A 26,099-nucleotide genomic window follows, 5' to 3' on the forward strand; every position below is an offset into this window, starting at 1 on the left:
GTATTTTAGTGTTTAAATCAAAATATCTTGTATTCACACTTATCGTGATAATTTAGTGTTTTTTTTTATTATTTTTTTTTTGGTAAAGCAAAATTTATTTCAAACGTCAGTAAGTAAGTTTAATTTTTTTTTAATATTAAGGGCTTTTACTTTTTTCAGGTTCTGTAAGGAATTTAGCGTAATAAAACATTGTTTTAAGTCGTATAAAAAATATCTAAATTATGCTTGGAAATTATGTTCTGAAATTTAAAGGAACAATGCTACACAAAGGAAGACTTTGTACAAAAGTCGATTGCTTGGGTACCTCTGTCCCATTCGTGTTTCAACCGTGAAGCAGTTGTGTTTGCATGGCTGTGTTTCGGTTTGAAGGGTGGGATATGGCGTGAATTTACTGGGTACAGAGGAATAACACCTGAGTCCTCAGGAATGGCAACGCATGGGGGGTATCATGGGCGAAACAGAATACTCTGTTATGTCCATGGTACTGCTCATGTCTATAGGCGACGGTTACCACTTTCCATCAGGTGGGCCGTCAGCTTGTTTGCCATTCTAAGTTGTATAAAAAAAAAAAAAAAAAAAACTTCAAAATGTGGTAAACCCTGTGTTGCATTAAAACGACTAAGTAGAATCAGATATTTGTGGTTAACTTTTATAATTCTACGTCTGTTCAGAGTTGATGTTTGGTTTATTAAACTACGGTAAAAGGCAACTTAAATTGAAGAAATTAACTATATATTGTTTCTTGGAATTAAAAATCGTATTAAGTAAAATACGCCTATACCATTGTACATATATGTACAATGGGAATTAGGTATGGTACATAGGTATCATAAATGTATCTTGTACGCACGCAAAGCAGAAGTCTAAACAAGGTTTGTAGAGTAAAGAAAAATGACTGAAAGCCTTGTCGATTGCAAAGAAAATTCTCAAAATCGATTTAGAATTAGAGACGTAATCATTCACAGAGCAATAAAAATACGAATACATAGGTTGATACATACAAGCTGAAATGAATTTCTTTTTAAAATCGTTTCAAATGCAGTAACGTACGTGTAGTCCGATTAAATAGAACTCAACGGAAAGGTAACCGAGTTTTGTTGAAATTATTACAGAAATACGTTCTAAATGAAATCGGTGCAAATCGAAACTTTCATTCGATTAATTGATTTTTAATTTGTACTTCTACTTGTCATTAGCAGACTGTCTTATGTTCAAGTCAGTTAGTCGTTTGTTTATTTTCATTAAGTTCTATTGAATCAGACTAAACATGTGTTTTATTTTTGTATTTACATATTTATTATTAATATTTATACTTTATTGTACATAAAAATTACATTATTATATTTTTATTTAATTAACAGGTGAGCTTAATTCTATAATAGTTCTCTTCTCGTTCAACCCGTCTGTCAAATGTGACGAGTACTGACAAATCTCTTTTATGGGGAGGCCTATGTTCAACAGTGGACATTTAAGGGCCGACATAATAATAATTATGTAATTACATAATACGTACATAAATATATAATAGTCGAATTAATTATTTAATTTAACAGTGCTTTTTTAATTTTGATTTTAATATCTGTTTACTCGTGTTTCAACCGTAAAGCAGTTGTGTTTGCATGGCTGTGTTTCGGTTTGAAGGGTGGGATATGGCGTGAATTTACTGGGTACAGAGGAATATCACCTGAGTCCTCAGGAATGGCAACGCATGGGGGGTATCATGGGCGAAACAGTATACTCTGTTATGTCCATGTGTAATGTCGGTGTATACCGATAGTGCGGATGGGGTTATCATTCCATTATCACCCATTAAAAAAATAGATTTTTGTTAAGAGAAAAAGATTGTTAGTAATGGTAACTGAGTCATTGCTAGCAATACACCCTATCAGGTCGACCTCCACGCGGTTCTCTCTGGAAACTGGTTAATTCGAAGGTAACTAACCTGCTTTTATCATCACCTATCATCCTTTATCCCTGCCACGCCACGTGTAACATACCCGCCACATGCTACACCTGCGTATCCGATAGCGCAGGCGGGGTTACTATTCCATTATCACCTATTAAAAAAAAATATTTAAATAGATAAATAGTTTACAATATTAAATTACAGCGACAAATTGTTGATGCCTAATAAATTTGCCTATCTTGTTTTATTTTGATGACTATTGCCACCAAAAAGTAACAGACTTCGAAGTCGGATAATTCCAGCCGTTAGATAAAAGCGACCGAAGTGGCTTAACTGCGTTACGGAACAGAGAAGCGTTTTAGAGAGACTAAGCCTAGTCGTTTGCCAGTTTTATGCGGAGATGTCGAGATGTAAGCCTGGACATGATTTTTTTATTCGTAGCTATTTTATGTCCATGCAAAGCCCATTGCAGCCGGAGATGTATACAATATGGTATTTTAATGATATTACTATGTTAATATATCAAATATACCTACGCTATATCTTTGCTATATAATTATAAGCTATGTATTATGTTATAGTAAGTTGACACAGACGGCAGCTATTTGCTGGTGACTGGGAAGACTGCTAGTCGCGAGCCTCAGTCACCGGCGGGTAGGCGCCGAGAGGAATACCGGGGTGTTTTTAGTGGGTAAAAATCCCACAGTACCCATTTGTCGTCCCGCCGGCGGATGGGTCTCTTTCTGAAGATTTTCACCATAGTTAAAAAACAAAGAAAGACGGCAGCTATAATATATTTTTTTCTCTGCGGTCTTCATCATATAGCTGTTCACTGCTGAACATAGGCCTTCCCCTATTGGGGGGAGGGGTTTGTGAGTAATTGCCAACGCAACCGCAATTAGGTTTTAGGGATGTTTTTAGAGGGATGCTGCTGCTATCACTCGACTATTTAGTTCCTTTAGTCACCTTTTACGACATCCACGGGAAAGGAAGGGGCGCCCCATTCTATGTCGATACCATTTGGCAAAACTGCGGTTTTATTATATCGTAGTATATCGTGCTATATCTATCATATTTTGATGCGTCAAAGATTATTATAGAAACTACATCGCAATACGCCTAGGTATGATTTAAAATATGACTGATTGTGATGTCTGACTGACTCAGTATGACGTCAATCCTTTTCATCTTCGGGGTATTGTTATAAGGAGTAACTAAGGGAACGAAGCACGTTTTATTTCACTAATGCAAGTACAGGGAAACTCGAAATAAAACCATCTGTATAGTTTATCCTTACTAATACTCGTATTGTAAATGTGAAAGTGATTTTATTTGATCATTACCTATTGGCGTCTTAACGGCTTAACCAACCGTAACCATGTTGTTTGAGTATAGACGTACATTTTAGGACGGAGAAGGATTTGGGTTACTGTTTATCTTGGTCATGGGTATTAATGGGTATGCTCAATCGTTTTTATGTGGGACTATGCCATTATTGATTGTTTTTGATTATTATAGTTTCTATGTATGTATATTATATATATTCAAAAGCTTCAAATAACTCAGCGGGCTATGGAGAGGGCTATGCTTGGAGTCTGCGTGATACTTGTAGAATCCGAAACGAAGATATTCGCAAAAAAACTAAAGTAACCGACATAGCCCGAATGATAAGCAAGCTGAAGTGGCAATGGGTTGGTCACATAGCTCGAGGAACTGATAACTGATGGGGATGAAAGGTTCTTGAGGCCCCGTACGGGCAAACGCAATGTAGGACGACCCCCTCCCCACTAGATTGAGTGACGACCTGAAATACATTGCAGGGAGTTAGTAGATGCAGGTGGCTCGGGACCGTTCTTTATGGCAGTCTATGGGGAGGCTTATGTCCAGCAGTGGACGAAAAATGGCTGAAGTAATGATGATGATGCTTATTGCCTGGTTCCGTTTCTTCATATACATACATGTAAATTTACTTATATAAATGTTTAACTGAATTAGCTATTATCTTGCGGAAGTCCATACCACTGGTTATTCGATTAGAACTATTTTGTTTAATTCTGCTACCGCTAATATCTGTATGACTGTCAACACAATAATATGTAAGACAATAACATGCCAGCTTCTTCCGTTGGACCGCATTCAAAGTCGGGCGACTAGAATTACTAATGATCAGCGCTTTACTATCCGGCTCGACCCACTGAAACTGCGTAGAGACGTTGCATCTTTTATCGAATACGTGGAGTGTTCTGAGGAAATGTTGGAATGATATCTGCTGCTTATTTTCACCACCGTACAACCCACTACAAACTAAGGTTATATTCCAACCATGTAGATGAATGGCGTTTCTTCACCGTGCGTTTCTCAAGGCACTTCCACACACAACCACGTTTTGGAATCAACTTAAAGCAGTAGTATTTATGAACCGATACGACATCGTAAGGATCAAGAAAAGACTATATCCCGTTTTACGCTCATATGAACTAAGTCGCCGGTAAAAGTAATGAGCCGACCCTTCCTTTTCCATGGGTGTGGGACTTAGGAAACTTAATGATCGAGGGATAGGCAGCAGCGCCCTTCTTGGAACGTCACTAAAGCTTAACTGCGATTGCCAAGCGTGGAAAGTACTGGCAAAACCCCTCAAGGAGCATTCTATGTGATAGGTTTATGTTCAGCAGCGGACAGTTAACAGCTGATATGATGATGATGATGATAAGAGTAATATGGGTGATGTAATGGATAATTAATAGAATATAAAACTTTCAATCAGTAGTTTAAGCGAAATAAAAAATATCTATAGCTCACACTGTTTTTTTCTTGAGCGTTCATAATGAAGTACCTAAAGCAATTTTCAAAAGCAGTTAAACAATTTCTAATGTTTCTATTCGATTAATTGAAAAGCGCTCTGTTAGTAATTTAAAAAGATAATCATTTAATAATATTTTTATTAAGCTGTCACTGAAAATTTAAATTGTGATGGCAAAAATGTATTTAAAAAGTTACGAAGCAAGATATGAAATAGGCGTGAAGTTTTTAATGATATATTTATGATAAACGTTATAATTCGCTAACAAAGCACTTTTTAAATAATCAGTCAGAAACGTTGAAAAATGTTATATTATTTTTTAAAATCGATAGTTTATTGTGACGTTGCCACACTTTCGTGAGCAAAATTTATGAACGCTCTTTATACGATTTCCAAGTATAATCAATCATTTATTTGAAAAACAATTTTAAAATTTATATGAAATATGAGGCAGAGGTTATCTCTGCCTCATATTTCATATCACCTCAGCATTTGCTATGCAATTTTTTATGAACAAATAAAATAAAATAACATTTTATTAAATGTTTATACTTTATTATTTACAGTTACTATTGTAACTGTAAATAATAAAGTGTTTATTCCCAATAATATGAAAAGCCTGCAATTTTAACCAATTATTTTTAATTCATTTTATATACAAAATATGTCATTGTTCAACAGGATTAATTATGGAACAACGAAAATAATTACATATAATGACTAATTTTACAGGATATGACAAATATATAATGTCGAATGTCAAAAGATACATTTAATATTTTATATAAATATTTATTTACAATAAAAGTAAAATTTAATTAAATTTTATTAAATTTGGTACAATTTTTACTTTTAAACATTGCCTTTATGACATTAATTTTAGTATGAAGTTGTAGTTTATGTTTTTTACTTAATTATTATTTGGATTAAATTTTTTAATACAATTTTTAGTTTAATAATATTAAATAGGTTAGGGAATCACGCAATGAAAAAGTCAACCATCTATAGACGACATATGACGACAACGACAATACAATGTATCAATTCACAATATCAAAGAAAATTCAAACATATTTAACTGGCGCTCTTTAGAAATAATAGGCATTTTACGGCAGTATTTGTACGCGTTTATGTTTTATAGCAGAAATAAATAAGAGGACGACATACATACCTATATACTTACAATTCATGTTGTAACAGTAACTCAGAGTTCCGTAAAAAAATCAACAATCTATATATGTATTGTACAGCTTATATTATATAGATAGAGTATAGAAACCTTAAAAACAGGTCAAGTTTTTGACAGTTTATTGTCAAATTAGATACTATATACTTACGCATAAAATGTATCTTGACGTATTATTTAATAAATAAAATGAGTGTTTACGCATCAAAAAGATGCAAAAATTATAGGACAAAATAAATATAGAATCTATAAAGGAATCACTCATAACTATTAATCATGCAAAATTCTATGAAAAAGTTGACCTGTTTTCTCGAAGTATTTGTATGGAGACACTCTATCTATATAATCTAAGTGGTACAGTCAATCGACCGTGTCTCTGCCGGCATCCCATAAATTCTACTGTGAATAGTTGTGATGATATTTAGTGTAGTAATAGTTCAGTATTTAGAATAGCTTATAGGATAGTATAAACTGCGGTGAAATATCTCATTCCATGCGATCGACGTCGCCAGAAGGTATAGTCAAAATTATTCATAGAAATCCAAACAAAATACTCATCATACAATAGCTCTCTTTTCTTTTTTCACTCTGTCAGGTATTTCAATATAAGATATATACTGAAAGAGACTCGGCTGTTACTTTTATTAAACAATCTATCAGTCGCAATGTCCTCTGTAGGGTAAGCATAAAGAATCAAGTGCCTCTAAATTTTACATAAATCTCTTGCTTCATCCACTTTCATAACTCGTCTCATGTATGCTGGCGTGTATCGTGAATTTTCTTTAAAATACTCCTTCAAATAGTAGATCTCATCCTCTATCTATATTCATCTACTACTTTCGTATTTTACACACTACTTTCGCGTTATATCCCATATCTGTATATTTTTAATATTTTTTTTATAATCCCAACCCAATGTTGCAAAGCAATTATATTTTCAATCTATACTATTGTATCCGGTTATTATTATAAATGCGAAAGTTTGTAAGAATAGATGAATGGGTGTTTTTCTTTCACACAAAATCTACTGAAGTGATTTGAATGAAATTTGGTACACATGTAGATTATATTCTAACTTAGTACATAGAATATTTTATATTAGGATTTATGTAGTGATTAACGTGGACAAAGCAGTAGAATATAGCTAGTGTTTAATAAAATAGACGAGTAAGTTTGAATGCCCTAATTTCTAGAATTACTAGTCAGATTTCAAAAAGATTTTTTTTTAATTGATGTTATTATATTTGGAGTACGATTATGGGCTATTCAATACGACCATGGACGAAACCGCAAGATAAAACTAGTGGAAATATAACTAGAATGCGAACATCACCATAGCAGTAACATTACATCAAAGCATAGACAATACAATGACGTGGATATCACGAGTAAAATTACAAATACTTCATACCTATATGCATTCCCTAATCACAGCGGTTCTTTGTATAACTTCCTTTCATAACGAGTCCGCTCTGTCTTTGAAGATACAGCGTGCCACGGATTTTCTCTGCTCCCTTGCGCATTACTGGTGGAGAGACAGCTTAAACAAGCTGTCTGACGGAGATGAATGCGACCAATATAGCTAGTCACCCGCCCGTACAGACGCCATTCGATGTGTTTACAGCCATATATCTCACTAACATGTTAGTACACTTAACCTATTTAGGTTGGATTGCACTCTATTAGTATAAGGTATTTGCTCATTTAGGTATCTACTATTGATATTTCGAATAATATATGGTATAGTAGCTTAGCCCAAGAACCTCAAGAGAAAAATATTGTAATTTGACGACCCCATTGTTAAATATTTTATCTCGTCGCGCGCAGCAGCTTTCTCTGGTAATCATTGTGCCCAAGGACAACTTATATGAATAAAATTCATAATGAATTTATAAAGGAATTCGTCACGATGAGTCAACTGACCTGATTTTAGTCTCACCTATTATTTCTCAATAGTATGGTATCCATAATGCAGGCGGAGTTACCATTCTATATTCATCCATAAAGAAAATACCATTTGCTTCATATTCCTTTAATCGCAATTACGGTCTCTATATAATGCAAATATAATTTATATTTACGATTAATTTTTTTGTTAATAAAACAGAGTTTTTTTTTTTTGATGGGTGATGATGGTATGGTAACCCCGCCTGCGCTAATGGGATACGCTGGCGGAGCACCAGTGAAGGGTGATAGATGAGAATGAAAACAGACTAATTAGTCCATCATGATGAATTCACCAGGAATTAACCATGATAGTTTCCAGGGGGAACCGCGAGGAGGTCGACCTGGTTGGGTATATTGCTAGCAATGGGATTCTCAGTCTCCATTACTAACAATCCCTTTCCCCCCCAAAACAGAGTATTGACCAAAAATACCATTTCTTTATACTGCGGGTACAAGAATTTTTATCGTGTTAAAACAAACATATTCAAATATACTGCATCTTCCTTTCCAATCTGTCAACGGACGCGGCCAATCAGAGCTACTCGGCCATTCGGAGCTGTCCAAGTGAGATTCATTCGAAAGTGAACAAAACGAAACGAAAAACGAAAAAATACAGATAGCGGCCGTTTATATATTATTCGTTTATACCAAATAAATAACTACAATAAAGGTGCTTAGCTATGGCATTCATCCAACTTTGCGGTTAAAGGTGAACCTAGGACGAACCGCAACGTGTACAATTGTGGGCAAGCTCCAAACAGACTTCAACAAGAGTTCTCAGTAACTCCTTACCTTTCAATATCTTGTCTATACTTATTTGTTTGTACCGGTATTTTGTAGGAGTAATAAAACATTATTATTTTTGAAAGACGGGTATTTTCCGGTAGAAAAACTTGAGACACTGCGACCTTTCCATGATCTTTTGTGTTCACCCGTTTTTTTACATTTCGCTGCTAATTCCTATTAGTGATTGGAATTTTAGGTATTCTTTGTAGCGTTATTTTTTTATCTCCGTAGGATATAAAGTATATTTTCCAATAGAAATATGCCACAAATTAAGTACTGCGGCGTTTCTTCCTCATTGTGAAGAAACCTTATTTAAGTTTCTATAGTCCGCTTAAATCAAATTTTATAAAATATTAAGTATAGCTTTTCAAGAGGTAACAAAAAATTACAGTAAAAAATAAACAACTGAAGAATAATTATCGAATGAAAACCTCCATATTTTTGAAGTCGATTGTAATATCTTATACCCGCAGAAGTTAACGGCGGTATCTTAAGCTATTATAGTATAATAAAAAAAATATAACATTAGTAACATATAACATTAGTAATTAATGTATATAAATATTTAGATTTCCAGAGGATCTACCATGAAATACTTTTCCGAAATTTCGAGGCCGTACGATAGACGAATTTAATATTCAAATATCATTCCTTTGGACTTTTATAGTAGATACAATTTATTATTAATAAAATGTCAAGTTCCATTCACGGGGTCGATTTAGGTATGAATAAAAACACAAAATTGAGTCCGAAAATTTGAAATGTCTCTTCATGGTATACCCCCTGATTCGTGTAAGTTACGGATGCGAACGTACATCCAATAACTCTATTCATCGGTAGGTAGGTTAGAGCATGATACGATGCCAAACAACATCGTGTTTTACGATCTCCTGTGTGGTATTGGTTTTCTTCGTGCAACGATTGTAAAAAGAAAATTGTATTTTGTATTATATAATTTATTATATTTACAGTCTTTTATAACTAACGTGACCATTTATTCTTTGACTCAAAACGGGACATTGGTTTATTTAGGTCAATCAAAAAAATAGGTAAGGTAGTCAATGAAAGACTAGGCGTCATGTCGTATAGGGAGATAAAGGATATGGCCTGGGATAGAGCTGGTTGGAGGAAGATGCATGGATTGGTTGCACCGACAAGAGGAAACTGTTAAATGAACATGAATGAGTCAATGAAAAAAATACTAAAAGTTATTTATTCAGAAAAAGTTAGCTTAAAAGTTACTAATTATATAATAAATTCGATAAATATAAAATATAACTAAACAGTTCAATACCTTTAAAGAAATTTTAAAGAGTTGGATTAAGGAAAGCTGTTTTATACCTTTAAGCAATTTGTATAAGATATACTATGGGATTTTAAGTATTCTATGTATTACAACGTTTCATCAAATTGAGAATTTAGTGAAAAAGCATTTTTTTTATATACAACTTAGAAAGGCCAACAAGCTGACGGCCCACCTGATAGAAAGTGTTAACTGTCGCCTATAGACATGAGCAGTACCATGGACATAACAGAGTATACTGTTTCGCCCATGATACCCCCCATGCGTTGCCATTCCTGAGGACTCAGGTGTTATTCCTCTGTACCCAGTAAATGCACACTATATCCCATTCTTCAAACCGAAACACAGCCATGCAAACACAACTGCTTCACGGTTGAAACACGAATGGGACAGAGGTACCCAAGCAATCGACTTTTGTACAAAGTCTCCCTCTGGTAATACATCCAGAGCAAAAATAGGTTCATGATGACAATTTTATTAATAAAGGAGTTTATGATATATTCACCAGAACTGAGGAACCGATTTTAATAATTCCTTTTGCAATCGGTAGGATTTATTCCTTGATTTTATATTATTTTGTTATAAGATGAGTTGAGAATCTCCTCCCTTTGCAATTATCTAAAAAGGTGCAATAACCATTTACCATTAGACATACGTTATTGTTCATTACCATAATTACTAATACTTGTAGATATGAAAATGAGTTTGTATGAGTACTATCTAGGTTGAAAAAGGATATAGACTACTTCTGATCCCAGTTATGTCCAGTAAACATATCTCAAATCGATCCCGTTTTTATCCAGTAAACATGTCTAGAACACACGGACAAACTCGAGGTGAAAAAAGCAAGTATAAACTATGTAAAATAACCTCTTTATCAATTCATTGCATACAGTCGAGGGATATTTTGTACAAAAGTCGATTGCTTGGGTACCTCTGTCCCATTCGTGTTTCTATCATGAAGCAGTTGTGTTTGCATGGCTGTGTTTCGGTTTGAAGGGTGGGATAAGGCGTGAATTTACAGGATACAGAGGAATACTATCTGAGTTCTCAGGAATGGCAATGCATGGGGGGTATCATGGGTGAAACAGTATAATACTCTGTTATGTCCATGGTACTGCTCATGTCTATAGGCGACGGTTACCACTTTCCATCAGGTGGGCCGTCAGCTTGTTTGCCATTCTGAGTTGTATAAAAAAAAAGTCGCTTTATTAATGCTTAGTCAAGTTTGTTGATATTTGTTAGTGTTCAGTAGTACAATAAGTTAGCTGGTGGGCGTATAGTCTGTGAGCACAGTGCTCGAACAATAATTTGTTTGTTGTTGGCTCCTAACATAGAGTTACTCTAACTTTATTATAGAACTGGTGACGTCATAGTTGAAGCGTGAAGTTTTCTTGACAAGTGAAAAATAAAAAACAAACAAATAAATATTACCTTTCAAAAACAATATAATTATATTGTATTGTTTTTGAAGGTATTTTAACATTTTATTAAAAAGAGTGCTGGTCAGAAATATTTTTTTATTTTTTTTCACATATATACCTTTATAAATTGTAATTATTTTAGATTATTCGTTTTTCAAACTCCCATAAGGAGAAAAGGTGGTTTTTTCCCATATTTTCGATCATAATTTAAAAAATACACATAAAAAAACTGTTTTTAAATGTACAAGTGAAACTTTTACACGTGATACTCCACTTAAACTAATAGATTACTTTAAAATTTTGTGTACCTATTTGAGTATTCTTCTGAAGTCAAAGAAAATAAAAATAATTCTTCAATTATTACTATTGCAATATATGTGGGTCAACAAAACAATTTCAAATTGATAGCATTTGCAGCCCAGTAACAGACGGACGGACAAAGTCGGACAATGAGAGTTCCTTTATACTTTTTTGGTATAGAACTCTAAAAATACTCAAAACCATACATACAGCCATATTTTGGTGGACACTTAATGGTTTAATTTTTTTTTTGTAATCTATTTTTAAGCATTAAAATTATTTTGTTACCTGACAGGCAATACAAACTCTGTCATGCCACGTACACGAACAATCTTTATAATAATTTCGAGGATCATTTGAAAATATCACACCTGTATGTATTGTAAGTGGAGGAAATAAATTGAGAAAATAATAAATCGATTTAAACAACACTCCCTCGGGCGTTTCATATTTTCCGCCTGATCAGCTATTCAACGATAAATTCAATTTTTATCAGACAGAAACAGATATTTGGTATCGCATTTCAAAATGTTAACATTACTTGGATTTGTATATTATCATACAATTATTTGAGATCTTAAATCATTATAATTATATTCATCATATTGCTTTTATAAGTATTGTTTTCAAGACACAAAGTAAGCTATTCGTTCATTTTTGTTATAGTCTAATGCTGGAGTTTCGTCGTATGACCACAGAGTGTTTGTGTTCAGAGATTTAGGCTATAATGTTATTTCTAGTTAAGTTTAATCTTTTTAATATGTGTATTATTTCTTTTTTATATATGTTATTGTACTGATGCTTTCCTAGGTGAGGGTACTGGGAGACTGTAAAGCTCATCCAGTTGATGTAATAAAAAAATAATATTAAATCTCATGAATATGGCCCTATAGGTCCCGGCATAAAATAGGCCACCCCTTCCTTTTTCGTGAGTATCGTAGAAGACTAAGGGATAGTTGAGGGATTGGCAGTAGCGTCTCTTTTAAAACATCATCAAAAGCCAGACTGCGGTTGTCAACCCGCCAACCAAGCGTGGAAACTACTGGCAAAACCTTACTAATGGAGGAGACTACGTTCAGCAGTGGTCAATTAACGGCTGATACAACAACAGTATCTCATAAATACTATAAATATTATTTTTAAAACTTATACTCATTTGTAACCATATTATATAACTGGTTATTGGGAATTTGATGAACTTGCTCTTTGTCGTTTTGGACAATTGTTTCGATTGCAACCGAAAGAGTTTTCAGTGCGAGTAAAATAAGAAATAAGTATTTTCTATTCAAATAAAGTTAAATTTAAGCATCTTGGAACAGTGTTTTGTTTTGTGATCTTACTACTACCATAGATAATATAATACTATACTAACTACTTATTAATGTGCACTTAGAATAAAAATTTGGACATACGTAATTGATAAATTTTTGCTTTAAAATGTTAGCCACTAAAAACTAACTAACATGTGCTAAGACAAAATTTGCATGCCTTTAGATAAGGCGAAATGTGTAGCTCAGTTACTATTTAAGACCTTTGTACCGCATTTCGAGGAAATAAATTATTATTATTATTATTACTACTAAACTTTATTATTACTGCGAAACTGCCGAACGGTTAACACAGGACTCCGAGCAGCGATCTAATATTTTTTTTATGATCTAACCATATAACATAGTGATGCAGTAATAATTATTATGAAAACCATTTATATCTAATAGAAATTTCGAGATAAAATATTTATAAAAATGTACTCTGCAAGTACTAATTTTATTATTGCAGTACAGTGTACAAATAAATTTAATACACGTATAATATAAGTAAAAAAAAAATAATATAAATATAAAGCTAAAGTATAATAATGAATCTATTTCATAAGAAAGGAGCTGACCAAGCAAAAGTTTTGCTTCCTACCGTCAATATATTTTCTACTGGATTTATTTTTTCTTATTGGAATAAAAACTATCCTATCTCTCAAGTTGGAGCAAATAATTTTTATTTACGATATAAAATTCACAGGGAAAGTTTGTACAAAAGTTGTCTGCTTGAGAACCTCTGTCTAGTGTTTCTGCCGTGAAACAGTTGTGTTTGCACGGCTGTATTATAGTTTTAACGGTAGAATATGGCAATGAAATTACAGGGTACAAAAGTATAACACCTAATTTCTCAAAGATCATGGACGATATAGTATATTTGGCTATGTTCATAGTACTGTTCATGTCTATAAGCGACAGCTAATACTTTCCCTCAGATGGACCGTCAGCTTGTTTGCCATTCTAAGCTGCATAAAAATATATTAAAATCAGTTGAAGGATTTCTAGGATTATCGTGGATGAACGTCGTGATACGGGTATTTTTATATATTAATAAGACATCGCTAATATTCTGTTGCAATTTTTTTAACAGAACAAATTCTTAATAATTATATTTTAATGTTCGAAACAAACGATAAATAGGCGTTTGAATTGTTACCCCTAATTAAATCAAGAGTATTTTTTAATGGGTGAAAATAGCATGGTAACTCCACCTACGCTATTAGTATACTCTGGCGGGGTACCAGTGGATGGTGATAGGTGAGGATGAAAAGACAGATTAATTAGCCTATCATGACGAATTCAACGATATTAGTCACGATAGTTTCCAGGAGGAACCGCGTGGAGGTCGACCTGATAGGGCATATTGATAGCAACGGGGACTAACCTCCCCATTATTAAGAATCCCTTCCCCCCAGAATGAAGAGTATTAGGTCATATGTGACCGATGTACCCATCGTCGCCATATTTATTAACCGCTATGCTATTTTGTAAAATTTGGAATAATCTATAAATTTTCACTTCATCTAAATTTAATATTTTGAAATCTGTGAGTTTTTGATAAAGTGCTTCTATCACTTTATCAAAAACTCACAGATTTGAAAACTAATGCAACAAAGAACGACAGCAGCTAAGTTCACTACGCTGTCACTTTAACGAGATAGTAACAGTACTATTTCGTAAGTAAGGAAGTAAAATCGATGACAGTATTGATTTTACCTGTTTACAGGATCATCATCATCATCAGCTCAGCCATTATCTGTCCACAGCTAAATATAGGCATCCTCCATAGACTGCCATAAGGAACATTTCTGAGCCATCTGCCTGAATTCTGTTTACGGACTACCAAATATAAATCACTCGTAGAACTACTAGTGGTATTCGAGCTTGTCTTTACAGAATAGTACTACAGTTCTCAGTCTGACAGCGTCCGATACCCAATACAATCAATTCGATATACATACATACATTGGTAAATACAATCTCATCATTTGTTTATGCATTAAACATTTCCAAACGGAATATCCTTCTACCCTCCTTACCTATCCATATTCCCTATCAAATCTAGGATCACATTGCGAGAAAGGTGGACAAAGTCAGTCTATAATCAAACTGCGCGTCGAGCTAGTCAAGTTCCGCTAAGATCACGAATAAATCTCCGCCAGTTGTGAATTATTCTATCAGCCACGATTCCCGCGCAACATACTTAAGCAAATAAACAAAAATGTTGGATAATTTGAAGAGAGAACGAGAACGCGAACAAAAAATCTGCACGCGGGGACTACGAGAACCAGGTTTGTCCTTTACCCTTCTTTTTATCCAACATACATACATACCTGAAGTAATTTATTATCAAGGGTAGAGAGGACCAAATTGATCACTTCGGATGTCCTCAGGACACAATAATTACGTTACTGGGACATTTTCGTCAGAAAAGGTATTTGCGTGGGTATATTGCAATGGTTAAGGTCCACTGAACCATATAATTTTAAGGGACTTCCGAGAAGTTGAAATTCTATTGCATACCTTCTAGTGTAGTTGTTATATATGTATTAAATGAAATATACTATAACTACTACACCTGTTGTTATTAAACACTGACGCAAAAAGAAGTGTTATAAGTTTGACGTATTTGTGTGTTTATCTATGGCATCGTAGCTCCCTAAATTAATGGACTGATTAGGATGGCAGAAGCGATAAAGTTAGATTTAAAATGGCATAGTTTAAGTCAATCATGCACGGGCTTTTTAATGACCACGTAATTTTAGATATAATATATTAAAATAAATACATATAATGTTAATAAAGATTTAAAACTGTTGAGTTTGTTGCCAGTTCTTTTCAGCAGATAACAACATTCCGAGCAGTACAATCATAAAAAATGACGACTTGAAAATGCTTATAAACAAGTATATTCGAATAAAGATGATTTTAATTTGATAAGGAAATATTGCGTTGATTTGGTCATTTGGAGAGGTTGGATGATAAAAGAATTACGAAAGAAATTTATCAAGCAAGAATAGATGGAGATGTCGGTAGGGTACGCCCTAGACGGACATAACGTTGACCAAATAGACGACGTGCTGATGAAGGGCCAAATTAAAAGTACCCGTAACTGGCAAGCGTGTATGAAAAGACTGATGAATGTGGAAGAAGCGAAAGAGGCTTGTTTGAATCGAAGCACTTGGCATTGTTTCTGCATACCCTAACAGGAGACAGACGTGACAGATATGTACGAGTATATACATATGTCTGTATGTATAAATTTATCTTTGAAAAACATTAATTAAATTCAACAAAAAATAAATTATTAAAGAAATTCACGACGTCTAATATCTTTGCCAATTCTTATTACTAACGTTATAAACATTTTATGGAGCGTTATAGATATTTTATGGAATAATATATTACATTATTGGTCATGACAGCGCACGCTTGAGTTCCTCCCCAGACAAATTACTACTGCTGGTTTATATATATAAACTATATAACATGTTTATTTCGGTATTTGCTGATAGATCTAATCTTTACTTCCTTTCTCGTGGGTGTCGTAAGAGGCGACTAAGGAAACTTGATAGTCAAGAGATGGGCAGCAGCGTTCCTCTCGAAACATCACCAAAGACTGCGGTTGCTAATCCACCTGCCAAGCGTGACAACTGATAAAATCCTCCCAATGGTAAACTGCCATAAAGATGCCCATTCCTTATGGCAGTTTTCGGGGGAGGCCTATGTCCAGCAATGGATAGATAACGGCTGAAATGTTAATGATGATAATCCTTACAAATATTTTAAATGTGAAAGATGCGTCTATGTTTGTTACTATATAATTCTAAATAATAACACTACGATTCATAGGAGCAGAGCAGTGAAGGGAAATATTAAAAATGTCCACCCGTGCGACGCCGGGACGGGCTGTTAGTAATGTAATAATTAGATATATCATCATCATCAAATCATCATATTAGATATTAGCTGTCCACTGCTGAACATAGTCTCTCCATCTTTTTTTGCCAATAGTTGCCACGCTTGGCAGACGTGTTAGCAAGCGCAGTTAGGTTTTAAAAGCGACGTTAATGCCTATCCCTCGATGGTTAAGTTCTCTTAGTCTCTTCGTATGACATCCACAGGAATGGAAGGGCTGGCCTTTTTTATACTATTATAATTACATGTATATGATTATACATATAGATATATTATGTCGTTACGAGATCTGTAATTGGGTTCGTGACTTGGCGTTTCGCTTCGCTCTTTGAAATTGGATATATTGATATAATTTTCCTGAATCGATGTTCTAAAATCACAAACATTTGTGAGTTTTATTGCATTTATACATGACATGAGAGCAACTTTGTTCAACAATATAAATTACTATACGGATAACCGATCGGAAGAAAGATTTTTGAGTGGCGATCCTGTACACGCAAGCGTAGTGTGAGGTGATCAGCATGGAGTCACAGGATAGGCCGGCAGCACACCTGCAATGCCGTTGGTGTTGTGGGTGATCATGGGCGGAGGTAGTCACTTACCATCAGGTGAGCCGCATGTTCGTTTGCCCCTGTGTTGTGAAAAAAAAAACAATTGGCCTGGTATGATTACTTTGTGGCTTAATATGTGGAAGACCTATGTTGACCATGTAATGACGATAATTATGATGAATATACTATCAGAAGCATTGAAAATAATTTACGGTCATCCATCCAAAATATAACCGCAATGACTGTTGCTTATCCTCTTTAAATGATAATGTTTAACAAGAAAAAAATGATGATATTTTATATTTTTTTTATACAACTTAGAATGGCAAACAAGCTGACGGCCCACCTGATGGAAAGTGGTAACCGTCGCCTATAGACATGAGCAGTACCATGGACATAACAGAGTATACTGTTTTGCCCATGATACCCCCCATGCGTTGCCATTCCTGAGGACTCAGGTGTTATTCCTCTGTACCCAGTAAATTTACGCCATACCCCACCCTTCAAACCGAAACACAGCCATGCAAACACAACTGCTTCATGGTAGAAACACGAATGGGACAGAGATACCCAAGCAATCGACTTTTGTACAAAGTCTCCCTCTGGTTATGTGTTAATCATAGGTTATTTATTTATTTATTAATCTAACAATCTACGAACAAATTTTATTATATTGAAGGCATTTTGCAGGTGATGGAATTTCGAAATTATGTCATTTCACGGGCGGAATTATTGAGAGTGTCCGAATTAAATAAAGGAAAGGTGTCGTCCCGTTTTATTCGATTATAGGGAACCGAGATTCCCTAATTTAGCTCGTTTCAAGGTATAAGCAACGAATAATTCAATAAGTCTCTCAATAATACTATCTATTATTAAACGTACCTACAATATTATTATCCTCTCTTTTTTTCTCTCAATTTTTCAACCTCTCTCCCTTTCCATCAACTCATATCTTTTTCTATGTAATAGTTAGCGAAAATTTATAACTATCATGTACATGTTGTTCCTTAATAAAAACACTGAAAAAACACTTTAAAAATTCAACTACTAAACCGGTTTGCATGAAATTTCTATAAGACGAATTTGAAAATATATCCTTTCAGATAAAAAATGAATTTTCCAAAACGATTTGTTAAATGATGGAGTTTTGAGGTAACGAAGAAACTTTGTGCAAGGCGATTACTGCAATCCTTTTTTACTTTAACACCCCATTCCATATTGTAATTTGATAAAGAACACGAAAAAATACGTGAAATGGCGCGAAATCAAAAGAAGTTTTAAAAATAATAAACGTGTTCCAAATTCAAAATAATTGAAAAGTTGAAAAAATAAGAAAAATTTTTATGTAACTGTATTTATGGCCAGACTAGTTATATTATGTAAGTAATTATTTTTATTTTATATTATCATCATTTATTTGATTTTTGCAGAGATAAAATAATAAATTAGGTGTTTGGCGGCACGTGTCTGTAATCCAATCGCATATCTAGGGTCAACATCGAAAAGGGTCTAAATATGACATTCCATAAATAACTCAGTTTATGTTATTGACTTTGCTTTCTATCGCTACGTACCCATGTGAGGAGGAGAATAATATAAGCATACAAATGATATTTTTGGGGTTAGAATTTGGGAATGTGGTACAAATGTTTTTTGGAGCAATTGTGTTTTTTTATTATATTTAGAAATGGCAATTATACGTTGCCATTTCTGAGGATTATAGTATTATGCCTCCGTACCCTGCCATATCCCACTCATCAAACCGAAACATAGCTATGCACGTACAGCAGTTTCACGACAAAAAAAATGTATTTAAATATTTACTTATGTACTCAGTTACCTATTTATTTATTTTACTTTATTTAACACTCTATTGCACCAGTATTACAGGACTTGTTTAAGGATTTTCAATAAGGGTGCGATACTAACATCCAAGTGGTTGACTTTTGTATAAAATATTAATTAATATTACACGTCATCAGATCAACTTTTACACGTTCCTTCTGGAAATCAGTTGATTTGTTTATTATTAATTTTTGCATGAATGAACCAACATATTTTTTTATTTTCTTATATTCGCATATAAGAACGAACTAATACGATGAATATGTATAGACATTTTAATTAGTTATATCACTTTTTGTTTTAATTTTTATGACAAATCTGACATTTTATTTTATTAGTTATTATATTATATTTCAAAAGTGATTTATAATATTTATGTATAATTTACCTATTGACTGCCTATAATGTGTTGGAGTATGTAGATAGTATGTATAGTATGCAGATCCTCTATAAACAATAGATATTATTCTATAATAATAAATAAATAATTATTTACATAACTTCTTTGTCATTTGATTCTCTACTAGTGCCCTGTTTTTATATTATATATACTATTAGTACAGGCGGCTATATAGTTCCAATTTCATGTAGAATTTTGTATATTTTTGAAACAATATCACAAAATATTTATGAAACAATGGACATTTTATTATTTGTATTTCAAGTGTAAATGAAAACGATATTTTATCAAATATTACGGATTTCCATTGTTATTATTTATTGAATTTCATTTTCGAAAGTAATATTTCATTCAAAATAATAATAAGTGAAATGACAGAATCTGTAGATATAATTTTATACAGTCTGATGGATATTCGATATGGAATATTGGAAAACAATTGAATATTTATTTTGTTAAATAAAAATATATTTATAAAATATTTAAAACTATAAAATATTTATTAATATGTAACAATTCATTTTAAAATAAAAAAATAATTCAATAATTTATAAAAACACTTTATTCAGTATGTACTCATGTATGTATATGTATACATGTATATATATAATAAAAAATGTTTCCTGAGTGTGTGGAAAATTTCCATCACGCCTGTTTCTCATTGGGGTAGGCAGAAACAATGGTACGCCAAATGCTTCAATACAAACAGATACAAAACTCTTTCGCTTCCTCCACATTCATTTTTCATACACGCTCGCTGGTTACGGCTACTTTTAATTTGGCCCTTCTTCAGCACGTTGCCTATTTGGTCGAAATACGTCCATCTAGAGCAGTCTCTATCGACATCTCCACTCATTCGTGCTCGATAAATCTCATTCGTAATCGTTCTTTTATCTATTCTGTCCAAATAGCCAAAGGCTTATTATTTATACATCGCTTGTTCATAGATGAATGAGATGATTATTGGGTAACTTGACAATTATTACATATTTATTAACATATCGTCATAGTCGTAGAATACTGACGGATCTGACAAATATTACATATAAAGATCCGTCAGTATTCTACGACTATGACGATATTAACGATAAAATAGAGGCTATTCAAAATTAAAAAGTAATAATTAGTTTCGTTTAATTAAACAATAATTATTTTTATAATAATTAATTTAACAATTTTTATAATAATAATTAATAGTAATAAAAGAATTTATTAATAGATATATAATTTATTTGCAGTATTTATAGCACACAAATAACATTAGCTGTTGGTACATACTTAAAAAAGAAATAAAACGAAGCATATACAAAAAAAAAAAAAACAAGAAGAAAGTACATAAAAGAGGTTACGCAATATCACAATTGGTGATGTTCTGATATACTCGTATTTAAAGACGTAGCTTTTACCCACGACTTCGACCACTTGATCAGATGATCACTAGCCATGTGTAATATGGATACCGATCCGATATCTATATATTGGGTTCCTCGGGACATAGGTGGTGAAAAAAAGTCATCACCCATTTCGATATCACCCATATCGGTCGGATATCTATTTTCAAATATGTTAAAAGTTTGTTATGCAATATTTTTTTTGTAACAGACTTTTAAGATATTCATTATTGGACTTTTATATCTATTTTATAATCAAAATATATAGATATTGCTACATGTTACCCACCCCTAATAATCACTGACGGGGATAAAAAGTAAATTATGTCTGTCTACATTCCAAACATCAATTTTTTTTTAATACTACTTAGAATGGCAAACAACCTTGACGGCCCACCTGATGGAAAATGGTAACCGTCGCCTATAAACATGAGCAGTACCATGAACATAACAGAGTATACTGTTTCCACCATGATACCCCCCATGCGTTGCCATTCCTGAGGACTCGGGTGTTATTCCTCTGTACCCAGTAAATTCACGCCATATCCCACCCTCTAAACCGAAACACAGCCATGCAAACACAACTGCTTCACGGTAGAAACATGAATGGGATAGAGGTACCTAAGCAATCGACTTTTGTACAAAGTCTCCCTCTGGTAAATCTGGTAAATCAATAAAGCCTAACTGCGTGTACCAAACCGCCTGCCGAGCATGACAACAGTTAGCAAAACCCCCTTATATGTGCAACAGTGGACAGTTAACGGCCGATATGATGATGTAATTACAACTGAATGCCTTCAAGCAATTCAAGATTAACCGTTTTGAAGTTACGCCCGTTTCACAACAAACTGTTAAGTTAGTGCATTATTCAAAACTTTGCGGATTAGTGGACATTATTGTCGGCCCCTGTCAGTATGAATTATGAATTAAACTATCCTTACAGGACAGTGATTCCGCCTGTCTGTTACGTTTTCGAATCGAAACTGTTAAATGGATTAAATCTTATTTAGTATAGCTCTTTAATTTTGACAAATTTTGCAATATATACATATGTAACTAACTTTATTCAGAAATTTCAATAATTAAAAAAATGGTATTTTCCTATAGCTTTGCACGCACGTCATATTTTCCCTTTATAAAAATTCATGTTTAACACATGTTTAATTTATAAAATACTCTTAAGTTTATGTCATAAATTTAAATTTTTTTAAAGTTAGTAGTTTTAGAGTTATGTTAATAGTCAGTCAGGAAAAATATAATACAATAAAATATTTTGTAAATATAGTAATAATTTCTCTAAGTTGCGACATATTTGTACTCAAATGTACTCGCATAGTAGGGGAGCACGGGGGAATTGGCGCCACTTAAGCTAAAACTTAACTAACTTTTTGTATAAATCACTTTTTATTTTAATTTTTTTTTTTAATTATAATGTAACTAATCAGGCTTATCCTGTTAATATAGAAATTAAAAAAAACCTACTTAAAATGAAAATAATTCTTACTTAAAAAAAAGTAACATTGGCTCCCATTGCCAAGAGTACGGGGTAATTAGAACCAGAAATAGGGGCAATAAGATCCATCGGGGTAATGGTAACCACAATAACAATATGTAACAAAATATTGTATAATTATACATTTTCCTCATGTGTTTATAAACTAAACTTATTCTCATTCAAAATACAATTATATTATCTTTAGGAACATGCGAAATTATAGATAATTATATGTAATTAAAAACAATTATCGCCTCATACAAAAATCACAAACATAATTTTTGGCAGAATTACTACCTGAATATTGGGCATGTGCATATCATACATTGTGATTTTAATCATATTTTTTGATTTGAAATATAGGTCACATTCGCGATTGTATGCTTTTTTTAGAGGACCAAAAAATGTTATATCTAGAGGCTGCAAACGATGCGAGGAGTGTGGTGGTGTAGACAACATGTTGATGTAGTTAGCTTTGCAAAATTCATATGCTTCTAAAGTGGAGTGGCTGTTATTATTATCTAGAATAAGCAATATTTTGTTTTCCTTACTCGGTTTTACAAACATTTTGAAATGTTGCAACCATTTAAAAAATAGATTTTCATTTGTCCATCCATTTTTTGAACAATCGTAAATTACACCCGGAGGACCATCTTTCTCTAAAAGAGGAGAATGACGTTGTCTCGGATATATAAACATAGGAGGCACATAAACGCCAGAAGCACTCATTGCACAAACAACAGTGACTGTCTTTCCTCTCTCCCAAGAAGTGACAGTACCAACTCGTTTTTGACCTGTTTTTGCTAAAATTGTTCCTGGTTTCTGCACTGTAGACACTCCCGTCTCATCTACATTAAATATTTGGTGCGCTGCATCATTATTTTTTATCATTAGTTCCTCAAGATTTTTGGAAAATAATTCTACTTCTACTCTATTACATCCCTCAATTCTGTTAATACTAGTTGACTCAGGTTTGCGAACACTGATATTAGTATTTCTTTTCAAAAATCCTTTAAGCCAGTCTGGTCCCGCACATTTAAGTTCCTTATTAAAATTATGAGATATCTTCAACTGTTCAGCACACTCGTATGCTAATTTTCTAAATTTCATGGAGTCTAAGCCGTAAAAAAGATTCGACATGTGAATGAGATGATCAGCCAAAATTTGTTTTTGAGTTGTAGAAAATATTGGTTTCCTTCCGAGACGAGGATTGGTTTGTACTGCTCTGCGATACCTTTTTTGCAAAGTACTATATGGAATATTAAACCCTTGGGCAGCCTTATGCAGAGATATTCTATCTTCATTGACTCTCTTGATAGCACGGTGTAGTAACCAGATTCCACTGATATTTATCCGTAATCCTATCTTGTTTTCAAGGCATCTGAAAAAAAACTACAAGAAATGAAGTGGGTAATGAGAGCCATTCGACTCCCATTTCCCCAAATACTCATTTTTAGGTTTTCATATAATTGTCAAAATACAATTGCTTATTTACATAAATTAACCTTTTTATACGATACTCTAATGATAAATCTATAAGATAAAAGAAGCAATACTAATAATAAAATAAATTAAAAACTCACAATTTGTCCTTGAATGTTGTCAAAAATTAGATGAATAGCTTAAAAAACTGACGTGCTATTTATTTGTGTACTAAAAGTCGACTAAACGGTGACACAACTAGGCATATGCACCCCTCCCGCGTCCTTTTGTAATACGTTAAAACAAAACAGGGTCTAAATTGTCAAGAAGCATGTAAACTAGAGTAACTCCCATTACCCTGTGGCTCTGATTCCCCCGTGCTCCCCTACACAAATAATAATATTGTGTCCCACAATGGAACCTACTTTAATTGTGCCAAACTTTGATTTCAAAATTGTACTACTGAACTAATTTTGATAAAATTTCTATGAAACTAATCTGTAAATATATCGATTTATTAATCGATACATATATCGTATCGTGTTGAATTGATCCAATGAATCGATATTTCACCATAGAAAATAGAGATTCTATTTTTTCTGTATTGATAAGAGCCATAAAATGATTTACATTTACTTGAATGTGAAATGAATGAATAAATATGTAAGGTAAATGTAAAAGTATAATTTATATATGTGGTTGTAAATAAAAATCATAAAGTGTTGTTTGTTATGGTGACTTATTAAAATTATGATTCGAATCGATTTAAAAATCGGTCTTGTTCGGAAATATTCGCAAACCCTAATCCTGTATGTAAGTGAGAGGGATGTATATGTTGTCTTTGTTCCGCTATCAATATATACAAATATAAGTCAAACATAATTCAAGGTAACTATTGAACGAAGCCTTTGTGTGTGCCAGTATGTGCACATAACATAAAATAATAAACAATGTTAACAGAAGTATATGTAATATTATATGTTTTTATTCACATACAAACTATCAAAGTAGAATTTATAAGAAAGCAAATGTTGAACATATATTCATGTACCTATACATATATTTATTTGTTATTCACTTGAAACATGAGATACAAAGGGATATATATAAAAAGAATAGGTATATGTTTCACCATACATAAGCATGTAAATGTTGGGCCCTTAATAATATTTTTATTTATGTTATTTCAATGTGCCAGTGGTAATTTAGTAATTTATTTGCTTCTTTATATTTATTAACATTTTAACAATAGCAATACATACAATATTCTATACACAAGTTAATAGATAATATCAGATTTATCATTTCATTTCATCATGCATATATTACCTTAATTTTTTTTATACTACTTAAAATGGCAAACAAGCTGAGGGCCCACCTGATGGAAAGTGGTAACCGTCCCCTGTCATTCCTGAGGACTCCTCAGGTATTATTCCTCTGAATCCTATAAATTCACGCCATATCCCACCCTTCAAACCGAAACACAGCCATGCAAACACAACTGCTTCACGGTAGAAACACGAATGGGACAGAGTACCCAAGCAATCGACTTTTGTACAAAGTCTCCTTCTGGTAAATTGGTTACATTCATATTCCAGATTATAATTAATGCCACATAATTAAACCAATCGCCTGGTATTCAAGCAAGGATGTAGTGTGACAAACTAGGCAACGATTCTCTGGGAGTACAATTCAAAACGCCCACAACAGACCCAATCCAGTAATGTTCGTTTCCTAAATTGGCCTGACCAGGAATTGAACCCGGAAATTTTACACAAAGCGACATATCTACTACTACGCTACAAGGTCCTCTAGATGTTACATATGTACATAACTTTAACCAATTTTCTATAGTAATGATAATTAGAATTACCTTCAACTCCTTAGTATGACGTGTCTACTTCGATATAAAACAAAAGTTATGTTTTACCTGGATACATTTAGCTCGATCCTCGTGATTCGGTGCAAAGATGAGCTATGAGGATTGTTAAACGATGCCCAACATACAGGTGGTATCGAACCTTTAAGCGAGATTTTGCCTCCCTTTGTGTGTTCTATCGCTTGTATAATGAATTGTGTTCTGAAGAATTGTTTAAAATGATGCCCTTA

General features: G+C 33.2%; 1 protein-coding gene across 1 annotated transcript; it reads right to left on the reverse strand.

Annotated features, from left to right (window-relative positions):
* Positions 1 to 22,510: 22,510 nt before the first annotated feature.
* Positions 22,511 to 23,708, reverse strand: LOC128200272 (uncharacterized). The gene is made up of 3 exons (XM_052893190.1): positions 23,210 to 23,708; positions 22,866 to 23,089; positions 22,511 to 22,525 (listed from the first exon to the last, which is right to left on the reverse strand). The coding sequence occupies exons 1-3, from the start codon at positions 23,706 to 23,708 to the stop codon at positions 22,511 to 22,513; spliced, it is 738 nt and encodes a 245-aa protein (XP_052749150.1).
* Positions 23,709 to 26,099: the final 2,391 nt, after the last annotated feature.

This window comes from Galleria mellonella, unplaced genomic scaffold (genome assembly GCF_026898425.1).
Source record: "Galleria mellonella isolate WM207_F2 unplaced genomic scaffold, CSIRO_AGI_GalMel_v1 utg172, whole genome shotgun sequence".
Taxonomy (NCBI): Eukaryota; Metazoa; Arthropoda; class Insecta; order Lepidoptera; family Pyralidae; genus Galleria; species Galleria mellonella.

What these genes read in the sequence shown, in the direction of transcription:
- LOC128200272 (XM_052893190.1), bottom strand. Translation starts at nt 23,708, where the DNA reads ATGTCGAATCTTTTTTACGGCTTAGACTCCATGAAATTTAGAAAATTA. An exon ending in AGAGAAAGATGGTCCTCCGG is followed by an intron (nt 23,090 to 23,209) that starts GTGTAATTTACG and finishes TGCTTATTCTAG; the next exon opens with ATAATAATAACAGCCACTCC.